The 23,160-nt window shown below is 34.9% G+C and overlaps 1 protein-coding gene across 16 annotated transcripts in view; it reads left to right on the top strand.

Annotated features, from left to right (window-relative positions):
* DLG1 (discs large MAGUK scaffold protein 1) overlaps positions 1–23,160 on the top strand; it is a 267,402-nt gene that overhangs the window by 45,171 nt on the left and 199,071 nt on the right. Inside the window, exon 1 of one of the 16 annotated variants that reach the window (XM_020887886.2) lies at positions 2,020–2,523. The exons of the other annotated variants lie outside the window; for them this stretch is intronic. Coding sequence (XP_020743545.1) covers positions 2,494–2,523 — 30 coding nt within the window. The 5' untranslated portion in view covers positions 2,020–2,493. Of the gene's footprint in view, positions 1–2,019; positions 2,524–23,160 lie in introns of those variants that run through there. 16 annotated transcript variants of the gene reach the window in all.

Here is a 23,160-nt window from a genome sequence, read left to right as displayed (position 1 = left end):
TATACTAAAGAGTAATATAGTAAGAGGTTATATTATAGAAGTTATAATATATACTGAGAAAACAAATAGGAAAAATTTGTTAGTATAATACATGCTGAGAAATAGGGAAAATCAATTAGTAACTATGTGAATAGGTACTAACAGTGATTTGAGATATGTAAGGTGATATATTAATACATGTATTAAAAGTGCTGTATCTAAACAACTTAGATGGAAATGAAATTGAGCAAAATGAAGAATTAATTTTAAAAAGTGGTTGTAGTTATAATCATGACCCTAACATATAAGGTGAATGTGAAGTTTGCCCAAAATTGTTTTCTGAATGTGAGTAGAATAAAACAGTATTTTAGATATATTTTTAATAATATGTTGTTAAATATTTATATGTTAATTGAGTCAGTTTGAAGTTTCATCTGTATTTGCCTAAGAATATGACTACTTAAAGTTACATAGTTTCAGTTCTTTTAATGGACTGAAGCACTTTTTCTGACTCTTGATACAGTGATTTTCAATCTCCACTGTTAGGAGGTCTGCCAAACTTAGGAATACCTTCTCTCTCTAGAGTATACTAATAGATAATAAAAATTACACAGAAGACTAAGGGAGAAACTAGCTAAAGCATTTCACAAAGCTCTTTATTTTCCCTCACAGAAAGAAAGAAAGTTTAGTTGCTCAGTCGTGTCTGACTCTTTGTGACCCCATGGACTGTAGCCTACCAGGCTCCTCTGTCCATAGGATTTTCCAGGCAAGAGTACTGGAGTGGGTTGCCATTTTCTTCTCCAGGGGATCTTCCCAGCCCAGGGATCGGACCCGGGTCTCCACGTCGTAGGCAGCTGCTTTACCGTCTGTAACGCTTAATAGTTAGATATTACCTATGATGTTTTCAGTGTTCTTTCTAAAATGGTAAACTTTGTTTAAGGAATCATGACCCATGAGTGGGCTTTACTTTTTTGTCTTGAGAGCAAATGATTGTTGGGGTGTGTGGGAAAAAGTGGGTTCTCTCAGTCTCTAACTGAGCAGGTAATTCCCGAGGAAAGGATATGTTGACCAATGATGAAATTTACTTCTGCCTACGCTTCAAGCCTTATAGTTGCATGTGCATGTATATAGATATATAGCTGTAACTGATTTGTACTGAGCACTTACAAAGATTGGCATTATTTTAAGTGCTGTGTGTTAATCATTACAACAGTCCCATTAGACTGTGTTCAAGATAAAATCCCATTGGATCTGTCTTAGGTGTATTAGACTTGAAACAAAAAGCTGTCAACTAATAGCCAATCAATAATAGTAATAACAATAATGATGTGACAGGTACTAAGTGACATACATGTGTTAACTCTTTTGCATAATCCTTTATAATGAAACTCGGTTTAGTGTGAAAGTTGCTGATGCAGCCCATGACATAAAAAGCAAACGGAAACAGTTCACTTGTTTGAATTTGAGGCAATTTATAATATCTGTTGATGATGAGGAAACCTTGTGGACAGAAATTGCAGATAATACTCTTCATTATCACACATTTTGACAGGGGAGTGTGACTGCAAACTTAGGAAACTCAAAAGCCAATTGCAGCACTATGCCGTGTCCCCTGTCAGCCTGTCTAGCTCTGTTTCCAATGAATTTGAGGACAGGACATGAATTCACAAAGTTAGGCTACATCTGGGTTAAAAACGAAGTCTTCTTGAGGAGTTTGAAATGGTACTTAGTTACAATTATCTTTTTGTGGTGGTGGCTTTTTTTTTAAGCGATTAAGTGAAATAGATTTAGTGGGGCACTAAAGTTAATATCTGACTACATTGGTAAATGTTAGTATTACCATTTTTTCTTAAAGGGAAAAGAAGTAAGTTTTAGAGATAATATTTTAAATTATTGCATGTTATTCTTCTTTTCCCCCCTTCTCAAAAATACCACATGGAATATTCCATTCATTACTGCCTGAGAAAGTCATTACTTTGCAAGCTGCAGTTGCTGAAATGGTTTAGTGGAAGAAATGTTTGCTTACAATTTTTTTTTTTTTACTTTTTAGTGATTTTTTTTTTTTCTTTTCGAATATCCAAACAGTAGCAAACAAGGAGAAGGAATTTTAAATTTATATCGGGGAAACCTCTTTGTGGAACATTTCATCAGATGACTCCCTGTCAACCTCATATCTTTAAAAGAGGGATTAATGAAATAGCATCTGAAGCAGCAGTGATCTCTTGTGGAATAAACCCTGACGACTGCCACAGTGTTTTGTGGGATAATTTCAAGTTCTTCAAATATAGATTACATAAAGAAGATTGTAGGGCACGTGACACATTCTGGTTTCCTGTATTTCAGGTAGTAGGAAATTGGCTACCTCTAAGAATGGATCCTGGAGAGATCTTGTCACAGTTATAACTTTTCATCAGTGGTTTTATTTCACAACTTTATTTTTATTTTTTATTCATATAGGCAACTTATAGCTTGCAATAAACTGCTTTATGTATTAAGTATTGTAATGGTAGAGTAATGGATTGCCTGTGCATTGTAACTACAAAGGTAAGATACAGTATGCTTTCTATGTTTGTTAGTGACAGACCGTGAGAGACTTTTTTGTGTATAATATATTTAAAAAATAAAGTGTAGCCATTGTTATATATTTGAAATTTGAATCCATTTGATGCTTAGTTTATTTCCTTTAGGAAGGTAATATTCTGAAGTGTGTTTCAGATAGCTAAAAGTAGTTTATTAAATGGATATTTTTTCCCTGTGGTTTATAGAAAGGCTTTCTCCCAACAGCAAAGGTTTATAGGGCCCTAATTATATCTTCTAAATATACTCTCAAAGTTTTCCCCTCTACTTTTTTTTCTGTCCCCATATGTCGTACTGGTTGAAAATATAACTCATTTGAGAACATTTTCTGGAATCTCTTTTTTATTTATTGCAAATATAGTAAATTTTTTTTAAAGGAGAATAGTAAAGTTCTGATTGTGTTGCCTTTGGAAAGATGTTGATTGGATTTAAGATGATTACACTTGTTCAAGAACTCCTTAAAGTTATTTATTTCAAAGTCTGTTTTCCTCATTTATCCTCAAAGTGCAACATACTTCACTTAAGTTCTAAGTTTGATTTCTTTTATTTCTGAGCACCAGTTTGTGGACACTGTGTGACTGTGTAAGATTCAAGATGCTTACATTTAAAATTTATACATTGGCTTTTAAAATATGGAATAATTTATTTTGGGGGGGTTTCTATAAACTTATGATGCCACAGTGATTGTTAGACAAAAATTGTTGAGATTTTTAAATTACATTCAATAATAAAAGAATCAGTAAATTTGTGAAATCTGCAGTCTGTTCTTATATAGTGAATTATTTTTCACAGCAAGAGGAAAAGCAAGAAAACTAATAGAAATTAGTTTTGTTTGCTTGTTCAAAGTTATAGTCAAACAATAAGAGTTTTGGTCAGATACTAACATGCCTATTGTCTGCTCCCATTCTGTTTATGTCTTCCATGTAAAACTGTCTTATCAAACTATTCTTAAAGAGTGTTTAAAAGGCAGTAAGCCTGGGACACAGGTTTAGTCTAGTTTTTTTGTTTTTAATATATAAGTTCTTTTCATGATGGTCTGTGGCTGATTCTCTCTGTGATTTACCTTTCATCATTTCATTCACTTTACCTTTTATTTCTAATATTATAGAATATTTTTATTAATACAAAATAATATTATAGAATATCTAATATTTCTAATAGTTTATTTCTAATATTATAGGTTATTTGAAATGGTCTATCTTCTCTCTGCCCTGTCTTTCTTGATAGATTTTTAAAGTCTTATATTTGATCCTGTTTAAGCAAAAGAGAGCTACCATTTTAAAAAAATTGTATGGAATCAATACATAAAAGTTTTAATAAGTTTTTATTATGTAACTGTTAAAAATAGAAAAGATGCAGGATGGAAATTAGGAAGCCTAAAACATATTTGTAGTTACTTTTGAAAGAGCTAAATTAAAATGATTTCTTCTATTATTAGAAATAAAACTCTTTGAACATATTTAACCAATAGCTACAGCAGGAAGAGTAAAAATCTTTTCTTCTCAGCCGAAGTGCTGCAGTGTTTTCTTTCCCCCTTGAGTCTTTCCTTGCTTTTCTGATCTTTGAAGATCTTTATGTTTTTATATGTATTTTTTAAGTCTATCAATATAGTTGATATAATTCTATCGTGTTAATACTAAAACACCTTTTCAAGTGAATTTTTTTCATCATCCGCCTCCCCTCTCTCCCACTTGTGTAGGCATGGTGAGCTTGGTAGGCATGTTGCATCACTGCTGCCATGGATACCCTTAAGAACAGGCATGTGGGTTGAGCTAAAGCAATGATGATTAGTTTTCTGGGCTTCCATCCTCCCCCTGGCCACCCCTCCCCCCCACAATAACTATATGTTCTTCACAGTGAAGACTCTTATTTTAAAACCTTTGCAAATAGCTAGGTTGTGAGCTGTGACGAGTAAATCATCACTGTTACTGAACAGCCAAATTTTGGCCACTATTTACAGTAGTATTAATGCCATTTACTAATTTAAGATAATCATAAATAGATGTAGTTGTTTCTCTGTTTAATACATTTTAAACACAAATGTAATGTTTGTTTTGCCTCTTAATGGGAAATGAAAATGTATTTCCTCTTCAATTTACATTTTTAAAAATATTATTCTTCATTTACATTTTTTGCACAGAAAAAGATCCTAGTGAGCATTTCTCTTGTGGCAGTATTTCTTTATTGTTAGTATACATACATAGATCTTTATGTAATTTAATCAGTTTGGATGCAGTATTTTATTTTGTGCTTTTCCACATAATGTGTAAGAGATTTTTGTGTTTGTAAATCCTTGTGTTCTTAATTAGCTCTTTTGTAAATATATGTCAGTTGATGGAGAGTTAATAACATTAGAAGGCCAGGAAGAGATGTGTAGTTTTGTCAGGCTTATTATCACAATGAGAAGATTAACTCAAAGCATACAAGATCCAACAATAGTGATTTGGGAGTATTGTATACAATATGTTTTCTTTTGTTAGTGATAAGCACTGTGTATAAATGCAGCTGCAGCTAAGGGCATTCTTATTCTTCAGTACAGAGTTTTCCCAGCTGTCGATTAACTTCTGAGAAAGAGAGTTGCTTAACTTTAATAATTTCTTGCAGTAGAATCCTGTCTTTCTCCATCTTTTGTTATACCTGTTTGTTGATCAAGTAGAAGAGTCTAGTCATCATAGAGTCATTTAGTGGAAGTGTAGGTGGCAGGAGAAAGACCTGTAAAGAAAAAAAAGTTTCTTGAGTTCTTGATTAAGCATTTTAGGAGGAAAGGATTCCTATTTTATTCTCTTACTCAATACAAGCTGTTATTATTGTTACTATTCAACTTGTTTGCGAAAACTTGGAGTCCATATTAAATTCTGTTAGGGCAGTATTTGAGGTCTTTGCCGTCTTGGAGAGTCTCTTCCAATAAGGGATTGCCAATACATATGTTTTAGGAGTTGTGAACCAAGTTTTCATTTCTGTTTACAGGTCTTTTTTTCTTCCCCTCAACTCTTGTGAGGTGATCTTCTTCTTCTTTGAAATCTTCATGCATAATAATTTCCTGTTTGCAAGTCCTTGCTTCTAAATCTTACTGTTGGTAAAGAATCTGCCTGCAGTGCAGTAGACCTGGGTTTGGTCCCTGGGTCAGGAAGATACCCTGGAGAGGGAAATGGCAACCCACTCCAGTATTATTGCCTGGAAAATGCCATGGACAGAGGAGCCTGGCAGGCTAAGTCCTTGGGGCCACAAGAAGATGCAGCTTGGCAACTAAACCACCCAACCCTTCAGATTCTGTTTATAGATTATTTCTTGAGAGAAGCCTTCCTTGTGCCCACAATTAGTAAGTAAGGTTCTTTTACTTCTGTAAGTATTCTTTACTTTTCCTCTATACCATGCAGTATATCATTTATTTGTATGATTGTTTATTAGTGTGTGTTTTTTCACTGAACTGTAAACTTTACAAAATAAGACTTTTATTCTTATGGTATTCCCGAGGCCTGACCAAGTGTCTGAGTATCTATATATAGTGGATACTCAGTAAATAATTGTTGAATGAATGAGGCTTTGGCTTTGGTATTCCAAAATTGTGGATTAAAAAATATAAGTGACTATTTTAGTTTGTAATAAGTCCTATTTTGAATATGGTTTTATGTTGATATCCTGGAAAATAGTCACTGAGATTTATTCATCTTTCTATATTATAAATTCAGAATGACCCAGACAAGGGCCTGTCTTCCCAGTGTTTTCCACATCTTTCTTAGTTTATGGTGGCAATGGACTACATCATCTTGCCTTGGTACTTGCCTACTAGTCACTTAAGTATTTGATTTTTTTGAATGGTTGTGTATATAATTATTTTTTTCTTGCTTATACTTAGTCTGGGAGAATCGGATTCTTTTTCATTTCATAGGGCTTACTTCCATCTCTAGACTGCAAAATGTTGACTAACAAGTTAAGTACTGTCTAGTGAAACTTGATGCGGTGATGAGAATGTTGTGTATCTGTGCTGTCCTATTCCAGCTTGACAGAGGAACTCAATTTTAATTAGTAGACTTAGGTTATTGATTGTAACAATCATTCCATACAACCGCCAACCCTTCACTTATTTATCCCTGAATTTTTTAAACATTTTTTTGAGTAGATAATAAACTTATATATTACTCAAACTCAGGAGTCAAAAATCATCAAAAAGAAAAAACTGTATAGCTGTCTCACTTCTGTCCCTTTCAGTTCTGATCCCCATAGGAAACTTTTTATTTGTATTTATTTCTTTCCATTGTTTGTGTGTATACAAAAATTAAGAATGTTTTATATCTCCCTTTCCCTTTATGACAGTAGTTTGTTTTATATTTATATAATCTTTTGCCCCTTGCTGGTTTTACTTGTAGTATCCTGAAGGGTTCTCCATCTTAGTACACATAATTTTTTCTCATTTGTTTTTATAGAAATATGTAGTTTAGTTTTTTTAATATATCATAGTTTCCTTAATCATTTTATGTGTATCATTTTATATTTGTGCATATGTATCTGTATCATATAGGATTGCTGGTTTAGGTAATTTAGATAGCTGTTGTCAGATTCTTTTCCATTTAAATTGTGTCATTTTGCATTCCCACCAACAGTGTATGAGAGTGATTATCTCCCTGCAACTTTGTCGACAGAATGTATTTGCAAATTTTTGTATTTTTGCCAGCTTCTTGAATGAGAAATGGTATGTAAATGTAGTTTTAATTTGCATTTCTCATGTGTTTAAGCAAGGTTTATTAAATTTCATATTTTTTTCTTTTACATTGTTGGTCTTTTTCTTCTCAGTTTCCAGGAGCTTTTTATATAACAGGGAGTTTAGCCTTTGTCCATGATATGAGTTGTGGATTTTTTCCCCATGCTCTGTTTATTAGGCCTCCCCTCCTTTCCCCTTCTCTTTCTTCTGAATTTTGAGTCATAGTAAAACCTTCCACATTCATATTCCAGAGTTATAAATAATTCACCCAGGTGTCCTTTCAGTGTTTTATATAAGATTTCATTTTTAAGTCTTAGGGCCATTTGAAGATTGTCTTGATCTATAGTGTTAGTTGCAACCAGTGTAATATTTTCCCCCATGACTACCCATTTGTTCCAGCATCATTTATTAAAAAGTTTATATTTACCCCCACTGGATTGAAATGACACTTTTTGACAAATAAATTCCCATGTATTTGGGTCTGTTCTGGATATTGAATTCTGTTTCATTGATTTGTCCATTTAAGAACCAACTTGATGCCTTTTATTAATACCTGCTTAAGTTTTTTAGTATGCCCTAACATCAGTGGCACCCCACTCTAGTACTCTTGCCTGGAAAATCCCATGGGTGGAGGAGCCTGGTAGACTGTAGTACATGAGATCGCTAAGAGTCGGATACAGTGGAGCAGCTTCACTTTCACTTTTCACTTTCCGTGCATTGCAGAAGGAAATGGCAACCCACTCCAGTGTTCTTGCCTGGAGAATCCCAGGGATGGGGAGCCTGGTGGGCTGCCGTCTATGGGGTCACACAGAGTCAGTTAGTTGGACATGACTGAAGCGACTTAGCAGTAGCAGCAGCAGCAACATCTAATATAGTTAGCCTCTGCTTTTCTGTTTTTGAGTTTTATTCTTTAAAAAAAAAAAAAAGATGATTCTTGTTTGTCTACACACATAGACTTTAGAATCAGTTTAGAGTCTGAGAAAGTGTTTTGGTATTGGGAACAACCTCTAAATAAGTGCTGTTGGCTCGCCAAATCTCAGGTTCTGCATCTGTAGATCCAGAGGAATGACTATACTGTATCATTTTATATAAGGGACTTGAGCATCTGTGGATTTTGATATTTGGGCATCCTGGAGCCAGTCTCCCCTCTGATACTAAAGGATGACCAAATACAACTTAGGGAAAGTTTTTTTTTTTGTCCAGTAAGAGGAGGCAGGAGAACTTGGTAAATTTTTCTCTTATATACCTTCCCTACTAATAGTGTAACTGTCAAACAAAGGGGTAGGTGGTAGTCTTTTTGATTCACTAGCCTGGGAAACAGGATTTTAATCAACCTTACCAGTAGATTTTTGTTTAATCAAAGACACGTTTAACCTGTTTAGTAAGTTTTGCCAAAGTTTATCAGTTAACTAAAGTTGCCTTTTGACTGATTGGAATGGGGTTATTTCTGGATTGTGTTGGGTGCCCAGAGGGCTCTGTTGAGTATTCTAACAGGTTGAAGGAAAAGTGCTGTCTTCAGTTCATAGGCTTTGCCATAGCGGAGAGATTGGAGGAGGGTACTGGCCTTGGTGGAGCAATGGGATCTTTTGTATTTAATATGTCCTGAACAGCCTTACACATTATCATCTATAGTCATTTTAAATGACTCCATTGTTTGGATGTTTTATAACTAACTTTGTCAACATTTGAATTGTTTCTGTTTTTTTTCTTTGAAAATGATGTACCGATACTTATCTCTGAGCATAACCATGATTCTTCGGTGAGGAATTTCTAGTGTATTAGGTATGAACATTTTTAATGTTTTAAAAAAAATACTGCCACAGTTTCTAAACGTCAGACTATTTTCAGACTGTTTTCCCAGTTAAAATATACTGTTTTATATTAAGTGTATTTTCACTGAATTGGTTCTTCCTCTGGAAAGGTTTATGATCTTTTGATCTTATCCATCCATAATGATTGAATTTCTTGACTGTTTCATCTTTTTATTAATTTTTAATATCTAGTCAGTGTTCACTGGGGGGTGTGCCTTATTTGGGACTGACTCCATTGGAATAATAGAGATTACTTTCAAGTAGTACCTATTTCTGCTTATGATTTTACAATTGAACTTTAAAATGAATAACTAAATCTTCTAATTTTATCACTCTCTCACTTTTCAATTCCTTTTGGTCTGCATTCTGCAGAAATCACTCAGCTGAAATTGTGCAGCTTAGTCTGGACAGAGAATAAAGGATAATAGTTAAGAGCTCAAGCTCTGGAGACCTTTGAGGTTCTAGTCCCAACACTTGATTCCTGGACAAGTCATTTATTCCTTCTGTATTTCGTTTCCACTTCTCTAAAATAGGCATATAATGGCACCTACTTTATAGGGTTGTTAAAGATTAATTGAGTAATAATTATATACTGTTAAGTGTGTGAAATAGTAAGACTTTAATAACATTAGCAGATATTTTTAATAACTTTTATTAAATAGTAGGAAAATATAGCCTTCTAGTTAGACACAACGATCTTTTCTGAATCTTTCTCTTTGTCCTTAACACTGTTGGTGTTCCCTCTTATAATTCTTGTTCCCTGCCTTTTATGACTAGTGTGTTGGCTCTCTTTCTTTGTTAAGGGTGGTTATGGTTCAGGTACAGTTCTATATGAAGGCAAGTTGGAATTAGGAATAAAGGAAAATGAAAAAGGGTGAGTTTTAAAGATACTTTTACACCTGTTTCTGCTTTATTTACCTCTTCTTATGCTGCTTTTACTTTGGATCTTAGAGTTATGATAATTCCTGTCTTTGGAGACAACTCCTTGAGTCTCTTGATTGCCAAAAGTTTTTTTTACTATATATCCTTTTGGTGATTAGTATGTAACCATCTTATATGAATAAAGAAAAAGGATTGTGCCTATGTGGGAAAAAATATTTGTGATTCCAGTGGATACTCAACAACTATTTAAGTGGGTAACTGATAATGGTAATTAATAAATCGTCAGAGAAATGTTGAATTGTTTTGACTTATCAGTTTGAGAATTATGAACAGAAATGTCTTTGATTTAAATGTTCATAATTATACATCAGAGCACTTTTACTTGTGCTGGGTTGTATTAAAATTGTGTGTTAGCCAGCAGCTTTGAAAGGAGTGTGAGACCTTTTTAAAGAAAGTCTTAGTATAGACATTTTAAGTTTCTTAGATTTTAGAAAGTAGTATTTTAATAATGTATAGAAATGCTGCCCTCTACTGTTGCCTAGTTGTTTTACTGTTGTGAAAAATGTTCAATAACCTATACTAGGATCAAGTTTTTAGAAGTATTAGATTGGAGTATTCTATTAGTTTGGAGTATAACTATATAAAATACTATTCTGATAACTTAATTGTTAAATTATATTTATTACCTAATGTTAACTCCCATTAAATACGTTCATTGTCATGATTTTTGGCTTTTAGAAAAACTTGGATCTTGGAACAAAAATTTTAGCTTCTTATTTTTCATGATAGGATTTAAGTAGTCACTTGATTGATTCTGTATGGTGGTGTGATTCAGAGCTTGTATAGAAGACTTATAAACAAACTAAAAAGTTCTACCAGTAAAGATATTTTTCTAAAGTAAAAATTGTTTTGATATTTATTTAATTTGATATGTTATTTGGTTTGATATGTTACTTAATTTATTTGAAATTCAAATCAGTATTAAATAGGGATGTGAGTCTTCATGTGTTTACCAAAAGGAAGCACTGCCCAGTGATGATAGTGAGCAAAATTTTAATCTCTAGACTACAGGTTTTTCACTATAAAATGAGGGGATTAGAAGAGATCATTTTTAAGATTACCTTCAGCTTTGGTTTACTGAGTACCCTGTTGTATATGAAGTAATCTGTATATAAGATAGAAACGGAAAAACAAAGATGGTTAGTATAGTTCTTGCTCTAAATCGAGACAGCCAGTGGGCCAAATCAGACCACATTAATTTACTTACTGTCAAGGCTCCTTTCATGCTACAGTGTTAGAATTTGAGTAGCTGGCATCAGAGACCATCTGACCTGCAAAGCTGAAAATATTTACTATCTGGCCGTTTATAGAGAATGTTTTCTGACCCTTGCCCCAGATGAACTTTGGATCTAGTGTTGAAGATAAACATCTAAAAAGATAATTCAGAATGGTTGTTTGCAAAGGGCATATAAACAAAATGCTGGGAGTTATTTAAATAAAGTTAACATGCAGTAAAAAAAAATATGCTTTCATCATCACAGTTCTTCTCAGTTTAGTAGTATGCAGACATCTTCCAGTAATTCCTAGAGATTCCTGTTTATCAGACATTAGCATGTATCTGGCTTCACAGCCTTATTATCATCATTGTTATGACTTTCTTTTTGTAAAACTCACAAATCTGTGTAGGCATTTTGGTGTTTTTTTAATAACCATGACCCCTACCTATATAAAAATATAAAACATTTTCAGTACTCCAGAGGACTCCCTTCCTAAATGTTCTTCCTAAAAGAAGAATATTATGCACTCCCCAGAGGTAATCATTTTTCTGACCTTTTTCACTGTAGATTAGTTTTGAACTTCTTATAAATAGTCATACAGTGTATATGATCACTTTTGGTTTCTTTTGCTGAGCATGTGGGTCACTGGATGTGTCGGTAATTTTTCCCTTTTTATTGCTGTGTAGTATTCTTCTTCATGAACATACCACAACTTGATTCTGCTATTGATAGAATTTGGGTTGTTTCCAGTTTGGGACTGTAAAGAGTAAAGCTGCTTTGAACTTTTTTGTAGAAGTCTTTTGTGGACATAAGCACTTATTTCTCTTGGGCACATTTTCCTGGGAGGTAGAGTTTAAATTCATCTTGGAGACCCTTACCAGAAAGTGTTTGTTTAATTAGATGGGAGGGAGGCATCAAAGACACATTTTTATGTACTTACTTGTCCACTGCTCCATTTCAAAGTGGTATCTTTACATTTCTTCATGAACCCTGTGACTGAAACAACCTACCTTTTGACTAAATAGATTTGTTTTTTCTGATACCTACTTTTGTTGATGTTTTTTATTTAGAGGTCTTTGCTAGGAAATCTAATAACAGGTTGAAAGAAAAAGTACTGTCATTAATTAGTAGTTGATGTCATGGCTGAGGAATTGGAGAAAGTTGGAGGACCTGGCAGAACAGTAGGATCATTTGTATTTAATATATTGTATATATTTAAAGTTGCCATTTTAAACTCCTTTTCTTCTAGTTCTGACATCTGTGTCTTCACTGGTTCTGCTGTGAATCTACTTTTGATTAATCTTCACTTATTGTTCATGTTTTTTTGATTCTTACCATATCTTGAATTTTTTTGTTTTGTGCTTTATGTGATGATGAAAGAACCATTGAGAGTGAACCTATGTTATTTTCCTTGTGAGAAGCTAGAAGGAAACTAATCAGTTAGGAGTTGTTTGTTTAGAGCTAGGTTGCTACATTAGTTACTTTCAGCTCACTTCAGTTTTCAAGTATCATCTGGCTGATACCAGTTGTGTAACTTTCATAGGTCCATTCCACCACCAGAACTTTAAGATATAAAAAATGTGACACTGTAGAAATGTTTCACTACTTCTCCAACTCAATTTCCAGTTTCCTGCTTTGCAGTAGTACCCTCAGTAAATGTCCCATGAGGGTGAGCCAATGTGTGGGGACAGCAGGCTCTCCATTTTAGGATCCTCCAGATTCCAGCTTGACATGCCAAACTGTATATGGTTAAAAACCCCACTGCTTATCCCAGCAGAGTTCCTTAACCTAAATCAGGCCCAATCCTTTGCCCACCTGGGTAAAAATTTGCTAAATATTCCATTTAGGTGGAATTCCATCTGCCTTTTTAAGAAAAGGTTCATCTCTTTGGAATTTGGGTTCTTTATAGATTAATTTGTGTTCAAAAATTTCCATTTATTTAAAAAAAAACTTTTTGTAATGTAGATTCATGTACATTTGGTAAAAAAACCAAACAAACAAACAGAAAAAACAGATGTCACGTGCCGTTTACTGTTTTCTCCAAAGGTACAGTGTCACTAGCTAGGATATTAACATTAATACAGTCAAGATGCAGAATATTTCCATCAATGCAGAGATCCCTCAGACTGCTTTTTCTAGCAACACCTACTTTTCCTTTCACCCCACTCCCTGTTATTTCACAGGAACTGCCCATCATGCGAAGAGTTGACTCGTTGGAAAAGACCCTGATGCTGGGAGGGATTGGGGGCAGGAGGAGAAGGGGACGACAGAGGATGAGATGGCTGGGTGGCATCACTGACTCGATGGGCATGAGTTTGAGTAAATTCCAGGAGTTTGTGGTGGACAGGGAGGCCTGGTGTGCTGCGATTCATGGGGTCGCAAAGAGTCGGACACGACTGAGTGACTGAACTGAACTGAACTGAATGCATCAATATTTCATTTCTATAATTTTGTCATTTTAAGAGTTTTATATAAATTGAGAATTATAAGTATGTATTGCAAAGAGTTGGACGCAACTGAACTGAACCTTAATTCAGTGTAATTTTCTGGAGATTCATCTGGAAAATGGTGGTTGTTTATATTAGTATTTTGGTTTTTGTTGTTGCTGGGTACTATTCCATGATATGGCTGTACCAGTGATAACTATTCACCTGTCGAAGGACATCTGAGTTTTCCAGGCTTTGGCTATTAGAAATAAAGCTGCTATTAAACATTTGTGTACAGTTTTTATATGAACATTAAGTATTTATTTCTTTGGGATAAATACCCAGGAATGCAAATTACTGGGTTGTATGGTTCTTGCATGTTTATTTTTTTAAGAAACCGCTGAACTGCTTTCCATTATATTATGGTTGTTCCATTTTGGCATTCTCATCAGCAGTGTGTGATTGATCCAATTTCTCTGCACCATTTGGTGCTGCCACTGTTTTTTATTTTAGCCCTTTTCATAGGTCTGTAGTGACATCTCATTTTGGCTTTAATTTACATTTCCCTAATGGTAAATGATGTTGAATATCTTTTCATGTCCTTATTTGACATCTGCATATCATTTTTGTATACCTCTCCATTTCATTTGCCCATATTCTAATAGGATTTCTTATTGAGTTTTGAGAGTTCTTTACATCATCTAGTATACTGGTCCTTTGTCAAGTGTCATGTACCAGTATTTTCTTCTAATTTGTAGCTTGTCATTTCATCCTCTTATTAGGGCCTTTCATGGAATAAAAACTTGTAATTTTGATGAAGTCCTGTCAATTTTTCTTGAGTCATGCTTTTTATGGCAAATCTTTTGATACTCCTGTGTTTGTTGCTAGTGTATAAAAATATGGTGGGAAAAAATAAAAATATGTTTGACTTTTGTATTTTTAAAAAATATCTATTTTTATGGCTGCACCAGGTTTTAGTTGCAGCATGTGAGATTTAGTTTCCTGACCAAAGATTGGACTCAGGCCCCCTGCATTGGGAGCACAGTCTTAGCCACTGTACCACCAGAGAAGTCCTGATTTTTTGTATTTTTATCTTGTACCCTGTGCCCTTGCTGAACTCACTATTCGTTGTAGGTTCTTTGAGATTTTTTTAATGTAGACAGTCTGTGGATTGGGAGTTTTATTTCTTCCTCTCTAATTTCTATGCCTTTATTTTCTTTCATTTTCCTGATTGCACTGGCTAGAACTTCCAGCATCTTCAAGATACAACCATAATGCTTCTTCTTATCAACACTGTGAGCATCCTTGTGTAATGCATCGTCATTTCTAACTTGGACACAAGTTCCTAGTAGTTGATCTCTCTTTTGTCTGTTGCTTATGTATATAATCCATTCTTCATATAAACCAGAATGGGAAAAAATAGCTAAATCAGAGTATCATCTCTTTCTTGTTAAAAGTCCTCTGAATGGCTCACAATTCCAGTTAGAATAAAATCCAATTAGAATATGCTCATTTTGAAATATTAGATCCTACATCAACTAGAGCCTGGCCGCCTTTCTGATTTAAGCTACTCTCCTGGTTTAAGTCTTCTCTAGTTATACAAGCCTTCTTTCAGATCCTAAAATTCCAGCACTTTTGGATCAGATACTCCTACTGCCTGAAAGTCCCTCTCCTTGATTTTTCCTGTCAACTTTCTTAAAATCTTTTAGGTTTCAGCCTGAATGAACCGTCTCAAAGAGGCTTTATGTAAGTTAAATCTTCCCTGTTGTCCCTTGACCACACTGTTTGCTTTTTAGTGCTTATCACTCTATAATTGTTTACTTTGTTTAGATTACAAATCTATATGAAAAATAAAATTAATAAATTAGAAATCTTGTAGTATATAAATAAAAATCTAATATTTATAATTTTGTCAGTCTGATATTTTAAAAATATAATTTGGGGATCAGACACATGACTTTGAATGTCCTGTTTGATGGGCACATTTAGACAGTTTACATTTGATATAATTATCAGTGTAGTTTCAACTACATGGACTATAGCCTGCAAGGCTCCTCTGTCCATGGGATTCTCCAGGCAAGAATACTGGAGTGGGCAGCCATTCCCTTCTCCAAGGGATCTTCCTGACCCAGGGATCAAACCCGGGTCTCCCACATTGCAGTTAGATTCTTTACTCTCTGAGCCAACAGAGAAGCCCAGTTATTAGCTACACCTCTTTGTTTGAGTTATTCTAGGTGCCAGAGTCTAAGACTCATTATACATACATCTTAAGTTACCATATTTACCTTCAAATATTATAGCACTTGGCATATAACATTAAAACCTTGCAACACTGCACCTCCATTTCCTCTTCCCTTCCTTTGTGCTGCTGTTATCATACATCTTCAACATGTATCATAAGCCCTATAAGCTATTTATTATTTTTCTTTAAACAGAACCTTATCTTTTTCTTTTTAAATTAATAGACTTAATACTTTAGAGCAGTTTTAGGTTTACAGAAAAATTGAGAAAATGCATAGAGTTCCAGTTAATGAGCCAATATTGATACAGTATTAACTAATGTCCATTGCGTGCATTTTTAGGGTTCACTGTGCATGCTATATATTCTGTGAGTTTTGAAAATATATAATGACATATATCTACCATTATATTATCATACAGAATAGTTTTATTTCCTTACAAATCCCCAGTGCCCCTCCTGTTCATCTCTCCTTCCCCCTGTGCACCCCTGACAGCTGTTGATCTTTTTCTGCCTCTGAAGTTTTGCCTTTTCTTTTTATTACCATAAGCAGTATCATTTTAGCAGGGCTACATTTCCTTCTTGTACTCAAACTGGGGTTATTGAGATGGTGCTAGGTTTCCTTTTATAACTTATTTATAAGTAATACCCATATGCACAAAGCAAAGTGTGATAGTTGTTTGATGCTCCTTTAGTTACACTACCACAGTCTCTGTTTTGGCCGTGTACATTGAGGTTTCATGGTATGGTTTGCAGCATACAGCTTTGCCCCATTTTTTGAAATCATATATAGTCACAGTGGAATTGGTTCTTCTTTTTTGATTGTCTCTGTTCAACAGTGAAAACAGTTGAAATTATGTAGTTAATTGAAGTCAGTCAGGATACTGCAGTTTGATCAAGAATGAATATAGATTTAACTTTAGTTTTAATTATTCAACATCTTATTTGAATATGCTTAATTACAGCAAAATATAATCAGTTTCTTTCCAGTTTTGTTGAGATATAATAGACATGCAGCACTATATAAGTTAAGGTGTATTGCGTAGCAGGGCTTTCCTGGTAGCTCAGCTGGTAAAGAATCTGCTTGCAACACAGGAGACGCCAGTTTGATCCCTTGGAGAAGGAATAGGCTACACACTCCAGTATTCTTGGCTTTCCTGGTAGCTTAGATGGTAAAGAATCCGCCTGCAGTGCGGGAGACCTGGGCTGGGAAGATCCCCTGGAGGAGGGCAGCACAACCCACTCCAGTATTCTTGCCTGGAGAATCCCTATGGATAAATGAGCCTGGTAGGCTACAGTCCATTGGGTCAAAAGGAGTTGGACACGACTGAGTGGCTGAGCACAGCATAGCATAGGGACTTCCCTGGGGGAGTGTTGATTCAGAATCCACCTGCCAGTGTGGGGCACACTGGTTTGATCCTTGGTTTGGGAAGATTGAACACGTTGCAGGACAAATAAGCCTGTGCACCACAACTGCTGAGCCCGTGCACTCTAGAGCCTGTGCTCCACAACAGGAGAAGCCACTGCAATGAGAAGCCCATGCACTGCAACTGGAGAGTAATCCCTGCTTGCTCCAACTAGAGAAGACCTACATGGAGCAGTGAAGACCTGGTGCAAACATAAATAAATAAATTTTTTTAAAAAAGGTTCCACCATGAAGATTGACTTCCATATATCAAGAAATTATCACAGTAAGATTAGTGAATATCCATCATCTTGTATAGATAGAAAATAAAAGAAAAAAATGTTTTCTGTGTGATGAGAACTCTTAGGATTTACTCCTACTCTCTGAACAATTTTCATGTATCACAGCACTGTTAATTATATTAGTCATTTTGTACATTACATCCCTAGTACTTACTTATCCCTTCATTGGAAGTATGTTCCTTTTGACTACCTTCAACTAATTCCCCCTTTCTTCCACACCCACCTCCCCACCCTGCCCCACCCAGCTCTGGTAACCACAAATCTGATCTTTTTGTATGAATGAGTTATTTTTGAAGTGTAATTGATCTACAACACTATGTTAGCTCTTGGTGCATATTATAACATAGTGATTTGATTTTCTGTATGTTACAGAATGATCACCACGTAAGTCTAGTTATCCATCACCAGAGAAGGTACATTATCATTGACTATGTTCCTCTCTGAATATATTTCATACCCATGTCTCATTCATTTTATAACTGCTAGTTGGTGTGTTTTAATCTTACTTACCTATTTCATTCACCCCTACCACTATCCTCCCATCTGGCAACCACGTGTTCATTTTCTGTATCTGTGTGTCTGTTTCTGTTAGGTTTGTTCTTTTGATTTTTTGGTTTCCACATATAGGTGATATTGTATGGTATTTATCTTTCTCTCTCTGACTTACATTACCTAACATATGCCCTTCTAGCTCTATCCGTCCTATTGCAAATGGCAAGATTTCATTCTTTTCTTATGGCTGAGTAATATTCCAACAAACACACACACACCTCTTTATCCATTCATCTATCAGTGGGCACTTAAGTAGCTTACGTATCTTGACAAACATCGCAGTGTGTGTATCCTTTCAAATTAGTGTTTTTGTTATCTTTGGGAAAATAACCAGAAGTGGAATCTATGGTGGCTGTACCAATTTACATTCCCACCAACAGTGTACTAGGGTTCTCTTTTCTCCACATTCTCATCAACACTTTTTTGTTGTCTTTTTAATAATTGCTGTTTTGATATGTGTGAGGTGATAACTTACTCTGGTTTTGACCTCTGATGTAGAGCATCTTTTCATGTATCTGTTGGCCATCTGTGTGTCTTCCCTACTCATTTTTAATCTGGTTGGTTGTTTTCTTGAAGTTGAGTTGTATGAGTTTTTTTGTTATATTTTGGGTTGTAACCCCTTATTGAATATATTATTTGCAAATATCTTCTCCCATTCAGTAGATGGCCTTTTTGTTTTCTTGGTAGTTTCCTTTGTAGTGCAAAAGCCTTTTAGTTTGATGTAGTCCAATTTGTTTATTTTTGCTTTTGTTTCCCTTGCTTGAGGAGACATTCAAAAAAATATTGCTAAGACTGAGATCAGAGAGTGTGTTGCCTATGGTTTCTTCTAGGGGTTTCATGCTTTCAGGTCTTATATGTAAGTCTTCTATCCATTTTGAGTTTTATTTTTGTATATGGTGTGAGAATGTAGACCAGTTTGATTTCTTTTGTATGTAGCTATTGAGTTTTCATTTATTGAAAAGGGTGTCTTTTCCTACTGTATATTCTTGTCTTCCTTGTCATAGATAGATTGACCATGTAAGTGTGGTATCATTTTTGGGCTCTTTATTCTGTTTCATTGATCATTGTGTCTGTTTTGGTGCCTGCACCATACTGTTTTGATTAATGTAGCTTTGTTATGTAGTTTCAAATCAGGGAATGTAATTTATCTCTGGGTTTGTTCTTAAGATTGCTTTGACTGTTTTTTTTTTTTTTTTTAATATATATATATTTGTTAAAAATTTTGAGTTATTTGTTCTGGCTCCTTGAAAAATGCCATTGGTATTTTGATAGGGATTGTATTGAATCTGTAGATTGCCTTGGGTAGTATGGTCATTTTATCAATATTAATTCTTCCAGTCCGTGAGCATGATATATCTTTCCATCTCTTTTTGTCATCTTCAATTTCCTTAATCAGTGTTTATAGTTTTCCAAGTACAGATCTTTTGCCTCCTTTAGTTAGATTTATTACTAGGTATTTTATTCTTTTTGATGTGATTGTAAGTGGGATTGTTTTCTTAACTTCTGTTTCTGATAGTTTATTGTTAGTATATAGAAATACAACAGATGTCTGTATGTTAATTTTGTATCCTTAAGCTTTACCAAATTCTTTGATGAGCTCTCATAGTTTTTTGGTGATATATATCATGTCACCTGCAAACAGTGAAGTGAGAGTTTTACTTCTTCCTTTACATTTAGGATTCCTTTTATATGATTTCCTTGTCTGATTGCTATGGCTAGGATGAAAGTGGCAAAAGTGGACATTTTGTCTTATTCCTAATCTTAGAGGAAAAGCTTTTCATTGATTATGATATTAAATGTGGGCTTGTCATATATATATGGCCTTAATCATGTTGAGATATGTTACCTCCATACTCACTTTGTTGAGAGTTTTTGTTAGAAATGGATGTTGAATTTTGTCAAAAGCTTTCCCTGTATCTGTTGAGATGATCATATGAATTTTATTCTTCAGTTTGTTAATAGTGTATCATGTTGACTGATTGGTGGATATTGAACTATACTTGTGTTTCTGGGATAAATCCCACTTGATCATGTAAGTTCCTTCTAATGTAACATTGAATTCAATTTGTTGATATTTTGTTGAGGGTTTTACACGTATGTTCATAAGTGATATTGGCATGTAATTTTCTCTTTTTTTTTTGTTGTGTCTTTGACTGATTTAGTCATTAGGGTAGTGCTTACTGTGTAGAGTGAGTTCAAAAGCAATTCTTGCTCTTCATTTTTTTTAGAATATTTTGAGAGGAATAGGCATTAATTCTCCTTTTAAATTTGGTGGAATTCATATGCAAAGCTGTCTGATCCTGCACTTGTGTTTGTTGGGTGTTTTTTTAAATTACTGATTTAGTTTAATTACTGGTAATTATTCTGTTATTTTGTTCATATTCTCTTTCTTCTTCATTCAGTCTTGGAGATTGTTCATTTCTATGAATTTATCATTTCTTCTAGGCTTTTGATTTTGTTGGCATATAAAATATGCCAATATAGTAGTCTCTTATTGCTTATATTTTTGTGATGTTGATTATAACTTTTCTCATTTTATTTATTTGGATTCTCTTTTCCTTGATGAATCTGGCCAAAGTTTATCTATTTTATCTTTTCAAAGAGCCAGCTTTTGGTTACATTATGTTCTCTGTTTTCTTTTTGTATATACTTCATTTATTTCTACTGTGATCTTTACTATTTGTTTCCTTCTTCTAACTTTTTGGTACCTTTATCTGTAAGATTAGGTTGTTTGAGGTTTTGTTTCCTGAGATAGGCTTGTATCACTATAAACTTTCCTGTTAGAAATGTTTTTGTTGTGTCCCATAGATTTTGGATCATTGTGTTTCTCTTTTGATTTGTGTTGGATTGTTGTGTTTCCTGTTTTCATTTGTGTCCAGGCATTTTTATTTCCTCTGATTTCTCCAGTGACCAATTGGTTGTTTAGTAGCATATTGTTTAGCCTCCATGTATGTGTGGTTTTTCCAGTTCTTTTCCTTATAGTTGATTTCTAGTCTCATAGCATTGTGACTGGAAAAGATGCTTGGTATTATTTCAGTCTTCTTAGGTTTGCTGAGACTCATTCTGTGCCCTCACGTGTCATGTGTCTTGAAGAATGTTCCATGTGCACTTGAAAAGGATGTGTGTTCTCTTGCTTTAGGGTGGAATGTTCTTTATATATGTTAAGTCCACCTGATTTAATGTGTTTAATGCTAGGGTTTCCTTATTGATTTTCTGTCTGGATGACTGGTCCATTGATGTAACTGTGGTGGTAAAGATTACTACTACCATTCTGTTACTGTTAGTTTCTTTCTTTATGTTTGTTAATATGTCATTTATGTATTTCGGTGCTCCTGTGTTATGTGCATGTATATTACAATTGTCATCTTGTTGGAAGATTATCATTACCTATTGCTCTTCTTTGTTGCTTGTTTCAATCTTAGTTCTAAAGTCCATTTTGTCTAGGATAAGTGTTGCTGTCCCAGCTTTCTTTTCATTTCCATTGCATGGAATTCCTTTTTCCTTTTTTTTTTTTCATTTATTTTTATTAGTTCGAGGCTAATTACTTTACATTATTGTAGTGGTTTTTTTCATACATTGACATGAATCAGCCATGGATTTACATGTATTCCCCATCCCGATCCCCCCTCCCACCTCCCTCTCTACCCGATCCCTCTGGGTCTTCCCAGTGCACCAGGCCCGAGCACTTGTCCTGGGCTGGTGATCTGTTTCACCCTAGATAATATACATGTTTCGATGCTGTTCTCTCAAAACATCCCACCCTCACCTTCTCCCATAGAGTCCAAAAGTCTGTTCTGTACATCTGTGTCTCTTTTTCTGTTTTGCATATAGGGAGGGTTATCATTACCATCTTTCTAAATTCCATATATATGTTAGTATGCTGTAATGTTCTTTATCTTTCTGGCTTACTTTACTCTGTATAATGGGCTCCAGTTTCATCCATCTCATTAGAACTGATTCAAATGAATTCTTTTTAACAGCTGAGTAATATTCCATGGTGTATATGTACCACAGCTTCCTTTTTCCATCTCTTCACTTTCCATCTGTATGTGTCTTTAGATCTGAAGTGAATCTCTTGTAGGAAGCATATATAAGTGTCTTGATTTTATATCCTTTCAGCCATTCTGTCTAATGATTGGGTCAGTTAGCCTGTTTACATATAAGGTAATTATTGATAGGTATGTATTTATTGCCATTTTGTTAATTGTTGGGTTTTTGTAAATTAAATGTTTGTTGTGTTGGGTCCTGGTTGTGACATGTGGGATCTTTTGTTGGCGGTGCACAGACTCCAGTTGTGGCACATGGGCTCTGTAGTTGCAGTGTACAGGCTTCAGTATTTGCAGCATGAGGGCTCTCTAGATGTGGCATGCAGGGTCCCTAGCTGTGGCGTGCAGGCTCTAGAGTGCGCAAGCTCAGTAGTTGTAGCCCATGGGCTTAGTTGCTCTGCAACTAAGATCCAACTAAGTTGTTGGATCTTAGTTCCCTGATCACACAAGTGATCAAACTTGTGTCTCCTGCATTGGAAGGCAGATTTTCAATCACTGGACCACCAGGCAAGTACCACGCTGAAATTATTTTTATATTAAATTTTAAAAAGGCATAACAAAACTTTTCATTGTGATATTATTTCCATTTCAAATACCATTTATCTGAAACCTGGGGAACCTGCACTGGGAAGATGAGTACCCAGAATGTCTGGCTTTGGGGCTTGTGTATGGAAGAGCAGGAGGGCTAAGGAAACAGACTGTAAACAGATCCCTTGCCGCTGAGCCATCGGGGAAGCCCCTGCTCTTCACGGGCACACACAAAATCTCACACATGCCTGTGTGTGTGCTAAGTTGCTTCAGTAGTGTCTGACTTTTTGCAACCCTGTTGACGGTAGCTCGCCAGGCTCCTCTGTCCATGGAATTCCCTAGGAAAGAATACTGGAGTGGGTTGCCATTTCTTTCTCTAGGGAATCTTCCCAATCCAAGAATCGAACCCATGTCTCTTGCATATCCTGTATTGTCAG

The sequence above is a fragment of the Odocoileus virginianus genome, chromosome 4 (genome assembly GCF_023699985.2).
Source record: "Odocoileus virginianus isolate 20LAN1187 ecotype Illinois chromosome 4, Ovbor_1.2, whole genome shotgun sequence".
Classification (NCBI taxonomy): domain Eukaryota; kingdom Metazoa; phylum Chordata; class Mammalia; order Artiodactyla; family Cervidae; genus Odocoileus; species Odocoileus virginianus.
Note: the sequence above shows the minus strand (reverse complement) of the source record. Positions and strands in the feature narration are given on the sequence as shown.